Source organism: Dryobates pubescens, chromosome 14 (assembly GCF_014839835.1).
Source record: "Dryobates pubescens isolate bDryPub1 chromosome 14, bDryPub1.pri, whole genome shotgun sequence".
Classification (NCBI taxonomy): domain Eukaryota; kingdom Metazoa; phylum Chordata; class Aves; order Piciformes; family Picidae; genus Dryobates; species Dryobates pubescens.
The window spans coordinates 10375461-10382177 of record NC_071625.1 but is presented as its reverse complement, the minus strand read 5'-3'; the positions used below and the strand labels follow the sequence as shown (position 1 = coordinate 10382177).

The window sequence follows — 6717 nt, the reverse complement described above, 5'->3', positions numbered from 1 at the left end:
ACTGGTCACTGCCAGACACAGTGGGGCAGACCTGCAACAGCTGGGAGGAAGCATCCTGTTTCCCTACAACTTATAACGAACAGCGTAACTCGTGTGGGAGATGCTGGCATGCACACGGGGGGCCTTAGGAACGACTTGCGGGAGGCAGGCCCCGTCCAGAGGAGCGCCCGACTTCAGGCTCTCGGACGGTCCAAGCCCCGGGAAGTGGCCGGCGCTGCCGTCGGAGCTCCGGCCCCGTCCCCATGTAATACCTCCGACTGTGCCGCCCAGAGCTCGGCCGGGCAGCGTCGTGCGGACCCGTCGGGGCGGGGGCAGCGGCTCAGCGTCGCCGGGGCAGGTGGCGGGAGGAGCGAGAGGAGCGGCCCGGGTCCAGCTCCCCGCCTCCGGACCGCGCTGTCCGCGGGCGTGTAAGGTTTATGGGGGTGGAGGGGGGTCCCCAACGGCTTCTATATAAGCGGCTGCAATGGCTCTGCCGGCAGAGCTGAGGGGCGCGACGGGAGGTGGCGGCCGGGACCATGGCGACGAGCGGCGGGCAGGGCCTGCCCGCTCTGCTCCTCCTCCTCCTCCGGCTGTGCGAGGCAAGTGCGGGACGCCCGGAGGGGCCAGCGGGTGGGGAGAGCCGGCGGCCGGGCCGGCCCCGTGACCTGGCCCTTGGGGCCACTTTGTCCCCGCAGGTGAGCGGCCGGGAGCCGGAGTGTTCCCGGCCCTGCGGCGAGCGCTGCCCGGCCGAGCCGCCGCGGTGCGCCCCGGGAGTGCCCGCCGTGCTGGACGGCTGCGCCTGCTGCCTGGTATGCGCCCGGCAACGCGGCGAGAGCTGCTCCCCGCTGCTGCCCTGCGACGAGAGCAGCGGCCTCTACTGCGACCGCGGCCCTGAAGACGGTGGAGGGGCCACCGGCATCTGCATGGGTAAGTGACGGCCAGCGGTGGACCAAGGGCGTCGGGGATGGGAGGCCGGCAGGGTGTGCTCTGCTTGGGACAGCGCTCCCCGGGGCTGCGAGGAGACTCCCACCGGGCCGCGCCTCGGTATGCTGTCCGCTGGGAGTGAGCGTCCCAGCTTCTCCCTCTTAGGACACCCTGCCCTGCGGCGTGCCGGAGGGGTGTCAGGTGTAGACGGCTCAGAGCCTGAGGGGAGGCTCGCTGAGAGGCATCGGGAGGATGCCGTGACCGCTCTGTTTCAGTGATGTGCATTCACTTTGCTCACTAGTGCTGGAGGGAGACAACTGCGTGTTTGATGGGATGATTTATCGCAGTGGAGAGACGTTCCAGCCTAGCTGCAAGTACCAATGCACCTGCCGAGACGGACAGATTGGCTGCCTGCCCCGCTGTAACCTGGACTTGCTGCTCCCTGGCCCTGACTGCCCATTTCCCAGAAAAGTCGAAGTCCCTGGAGAGTGCTGTGAGAAGTGGATCTGCGACCCAAAAGATGAAGTGATTTTGGGAGGTTTTGCAATGGCTGGTGAGGAAACTAATTATCACAGTTTTTGTGAAAAGAAGGTGATATCATACTGGAAATGTCCATGGGGTTGCCAAATCTAAGGCACATTACTTTGCGCAGCTCTTTTTTTTCTTCTCTTCTTTTTTTTTCTCATCTACAGTCACTAGTTAGGTATACAGTGGTTATGAATAAAGGCAGAGCTCTACAGGTAAAAGAATAGATATTCTGATGATGAATGTGCATAGCAGTTTTGAAAGGTAATTGACTTAGTTCCTGGTTCTGAAACTGCTGCTTATCTGATGCAGGGTAGTGGAATAAAACAGGGGCAAGCTCATAATCCTCTAATCCACCCCCAGATCAAAGCTGCAGTGTTAGTAGTCGCTCTGCAAGAGTATGTTGAATTATAAATATTATTCTAACAGTTTAGTCTACAAAAGATTTTTTTCCCCCTTAAATTCCCCAGTCATTACAAGTGGCCAGCCTGGTAGCTAAAATGCCAACAAATTCCTGCCTGTCTATGCTAGAGCTCACATCGTTGTTGGCAACAAAAGGATTACACAGTACTTATAAATTTAGTGAGTGAACCTAAAAAACCCCAAGTATCCCAGTGGAAAAGGCAGAACTCATAAACTATTTTTTTAATTGAAAAAGTAAAGGTAGGCAACATCTCTCCCTGTTTTCTTACTGAATTTTACCTCCATACCCTTCAAATGAAACTATTAGTTCAACATGAATTTTCATAAGCTGCTTTTACTGAGAGTTGAAGGCACTGCATTTTCTTCCAGTCACTGCTCTTTGTGATTTTAAGCAGTTAGTTATGCTGAAACTCCACTAATCCATTTGAAAAACTCTTAAGGAAAGATCCAAAAAGAAATGCTCTAATAGCTTGTCAAAGTGCTTTGAAGTATCAGTTGTAACACACATAAGGTATAAACAAAAAGCTAGCCACCTTTCTACTATTTTGCCTTTGATTTGCTTGCCAGGGACAGGCTAGTCTGTAAAATGCTAGAGATGGATTATCAGCATTCTTTCTGCTATGGTCACCCCTTTTGGGAGGCCAACATTTTGGAGCTTTACCTTGCAAAAGGCAGTAATGCTGTTATAGAGGAATGTAATAGAGGAAGATGTGACTGAGAGCTCAGTTATGTTGCCTCATTCTGTGTACTCCTGTGGTCACTGAAGCAATACAGTATACAGTTATCAGTATTTACTTAATGCAGCTTCACACTGCCATGTGGGCAGGACCATGATTGGAGTTGGCCTCACATTACTCTGGCAATAGTCTGTCAATACTCAACAAGATCAAGTGACTTTATGACTCAAAGTAAAGGACTTCACTTCCTTTATTAGTTTAGATAAATCTTTCAACCTCTCTCACGTAATACCTAATATAAATATTTTTATGATGTAGCTGAAGAACAGAATTATATATTTCCATTGGAAAGAGCAAGGAATAAAAAGTTACTAGAGTTCTAAACTAGGTTTTAAAATGGCAGCTGTGGACTGGGAGTGGACTGAGTCTAAATTACACTGATGTGCACTTTTCTCTTTATTTTTGGATGTAGGAAGTTGACATCCAGGGCTCTGAAAAAGACAGCTTTAAAAATTACTAAATCCCAAAGCATGTATTTTGGATTTATTTATTTTGTGTCTTCTGTTTCTTCCTAAATCTGGTAGAGCTCAGTCAGAGACTGGGTTTTCACATGAGTTTTTCTTGTAATGAGGTTCTGCCATGTTTTGTCTCCAGCATACAGACAAGAGGCCACACTTGGGATAGACGTGTCAGATTCAAGTGCCAATTGTATTGAGCAGACAACGGAGTGGAGTGCTTGTTCCAAAAGCTGTGGAATGGGCTTTTCCACTCGTGTCACCAACAGAAATCAGCAATGTGAGATGGTGAAGCAGACACGGCTTTGCATGATAAGACCTTGTGAAAATGAAGAACCATCTGACAAGGTATGCTGAAAAGAATGTCAGGGGAGCAGAGTCCTGTTCGTAGAATCATAGAATTGATAAGGTTGGAAGAGACCTCAAAGATCATCACGTCCAACCTGTCACCCAACACCTCATGACTACTAAACCATGGCACCAAGTGCCACGTCCAGTCCCCTCTTGAACACCTCCAGGGATGGTGACTCCACCACCTCCCTGGGCGGCACATTCCAACAGCTAACAGCTCTCTCTGTGAGGAACTTTCTCCTCACCTCGAGCCTAAACTTCCCCTGATGCAGCTTGAGACTGTGTCCTCTTGTTCTGGTGCTGGTTGCCTGGGAGAAGAGACCAACCCTGTCCTGGCTACAACCACCCTTCAGGTAGTTGTAGACAGCAATAAGGTCTCCCCTGAGCCTGCTCTTCTCCAGGCTTCAGCTGTAAATCCAGGGTTGCAATATTAATGGTCTAGAATACTCTAGATCCAAGTGTACATAAATACATGCTTTAGCATGTGTGCTACAAGCCCAGTATCTTTGGAAAGCATTAGACTTGCAGTGCTTGCTCAGCAGCTTTATGCTGCACCTCCAGCAGGTTGAGGGAGATGATTCTGCCCCTCTACTCCACCCTGATAAGATCCCACCTGGAATACTGTGTCCAGCTCTGGAGTCCTTAGCACAAGGAAGACGTGGGCCTGTTGGAGTGGGTCCCAAGGAGGGCCACAAAAGTATTCTGGGGGCTGGAACACCTCTCCTGTGAGGAGAGGCTGAGAGACTTGGGTTTTTTCAGCCTGGAGAAGAGAAGGCTCCAGGGACCCAGTTGCATCTCACAGTGCTTAAAGGGGGCTTACAAGAAAGATCAAGACAGAACGGATATGTCAAATTTCTAGTCTGGAACTGCACAAAAATGTGTGAAATACTGCAATATCTATTTGGGTAAATTAAATTTTATCTTAATCCTTATGATGCTTTTTCCGCAAGTAAATGCAACAGTGACAGTGCGAGTGCAGTAGATCTGTATCTAAGGTAGCTGACTTTCTTGGTGCTGCTACACACTGTACAGGTGTTACTGTTAGGGAGAGCAGCATGTAGCTAGGTGAGTGGACCATCACTTTATGTAATGTTCAGAAGTGTTGGAAACACTGCTAAGGCCTTCTCAGAATAGTCTGTGCAGTTTTAAATACTGTGTTTTGAGATGAATAGGAAACATTTGGGAAGAGTTGGGCAGACGAACAAGGGTGGTCAGAGGTCTAGAAAGCATGTTCTGCTTGGGAAGAATTGATTTAGCACAACTTCCTCTGAAAGCAAGGAGATAACAGTGTCCTTGGAACTGTGTTCAGGTATCGCAGCCTGATCTGAGTTCATTGGAAAGAGAAAATGAAATTGTAACTTTAGACTGCATAAATATTGACATGAGAGAAAACCTCCCAGTCACTAAGAATAGTGAACTGTTAGGGTTGTCTGGGGCAGATTCAGAGTTTTTGTCCCTGAAGACTTTCAAGGACAAGTTAGCCGTCTGTTAATACCATGGACAAAGCTGATTCTGCCTTGGGCTGTAAGAATGGGCTGTGACTTTTGAGGTTTGGCTTAGCCAGCTTTTTTTCCTCTGAATCTAGTCCTATAACTTACTTGGCTTCCTGATTCTCTGATGTAACTACCTTAGCCTGAGTTTTCCAGTAAGTTATAGTTACATAATGAATGTTGGTTTGGCTTGTCTCAGAGTATAAAAAGTGGATTTTAATAAGTCTTTCATTACTGGCCCAATAACACAGCACTGTCAAAGGGCAGATCTTGCAGGAATTACCTGTAAGCAGCTGCTGAAGTAAGCGCAGTCTTGCTGCCATTGAACCAAGCCAAGAAATGAGCTCTCAGATCCCTAGATGCCAATTTTTAACTCCTCTCTGTCTTCATATTTCTTTCAGAAAGGGAAGAAGTGTGTCCGAACAAAGAAGTCTCTGAAAGCTGTTCGCTTTGAGTACAAGAACTGCAGCAGCGTGCAGACCTACAGACCTCGGTACTGTGGCGTCTGCAGTGACGGGCGGTGCTGTACCCCACACAACACCAAAACCGTTCAAGTGGAGTTCCGCTGTCCTCAGGGCAAAGCCCTGAAAAAGCCAATGATGTTGATCAGCACTTGTGTCTGTCACAGCAACTGTCCTCAGAACAACAATGCTTTCTTCCAGCCCATAGATCTGACATCTAGTGAAGCCAATGTATGAAATGCATAAATGGGGTGGTGCAAAGGCTATAGATAGTTTATACAAAACTTGACCCACAATCAGGTGAATGTAACAATTGCATATGTAAAATACCTATGATGTTTTTCAAAGCAGTCTAGGTGCTTTCTTCTTACCTGTAGTTTATTAAATACCTCGTTTTACATTTTCCCCCCTCCAAATGACTTTCATTCACTTGAATGAAATCTTGCACCCTGGACAGAGCCTTCTTTGTTTTTTATTGATGGTGGCATAAACATTGCAAAGCAAACAACTAGACTTTCTCCTTGATTTAAGGAGTTCATGCCATGAGTTTCAATAGCTGTAAGAACGGGCTCTTCAAGAGTAAATAGATTCCTTGGGGAATGCATGATGCCATATCACGTATGCTTCCAGGTGCTTTATTTTGCATGATGCATATAGACACTTAAGCGGTGTTCTTTTTCCATTCTAATGAAACATTTCTGATGACAGTAAAAGTCTTACTGATGAAAGTGCTGCATTCTTCTGTCTTACAGAATACCTTCTATCTGTACCTTTAACTTTGAAGATTAAATTTGCACATAGCTCCTGAAATGCTATAGCTGAAATCTCTTATCCTAAAAGCACAGCAGATTGATAGCTGACAGCAAACAAATTTCACTAGCAGTCTGATGCAAAATCCACTGAAGTCAGCATCTTAGGTTGTAACCAGTGTGTGTCTGTAGATATAACTGTGAGGATGCAAAAATAGATTTTCTGTAAATTTCTCTAAAATGCTAACTGTATCATATGGTGCTTCTTTTTTTTTTTTAGAAGGGTGTATATGTGAATAGAAACTGTATATATTGTAATATAACTTTAGTAAGTAAATAAACTTCATGTGACTAAAAATATTTTTCCTAAAGTTGTTTTTCTTTAACTACCAACATTATAATAAGAAATACTTCTATCCCAAGAAGTAGACTTATCTGCCCTAGACAAGTAAATGTTGAAGTTAAAGTAATGAAGAAAAGATCCCCACTGACCTACACTGCAATGTGCATGGATGTTAATATGGTTGTTTCTCTGAATGCTGGAATAAAATATTGCCTCCAAAATAATTCATTTCAGTTGATAGAGGAAGACCTGTATCTCTGGTATCCTAGACTGGTTATCC

At 46.6% G+C, this 6717-nt stretch overlaps 1 protein-coding gene across 1 annotated transcript; it reads left to right on the top strand.

Moving 5' to 3' along the window:
- Nucleotides 1–515: 515 nt before the first annotated feature.
- On the top strand, nt 516–6392 carry CCN3 (cellular communication network factor 3). Its single transcript, XM_009905809.2, has 4 exons — nt 516–906; nt 1205–1456; nt 3183–3391; nt 5286–6392. Exons 1-4 carry the CDS (start codon nt 516–518, stop codon nt 5580–5582), a joined length of 1149 nt encoding a protein of 382 aa, XP_009904111.2. The 3' UTR covers nt 5583–6392.
- The last annotated feature ends 325 nt before the right edge of the window (nt 6393–6717 follow it).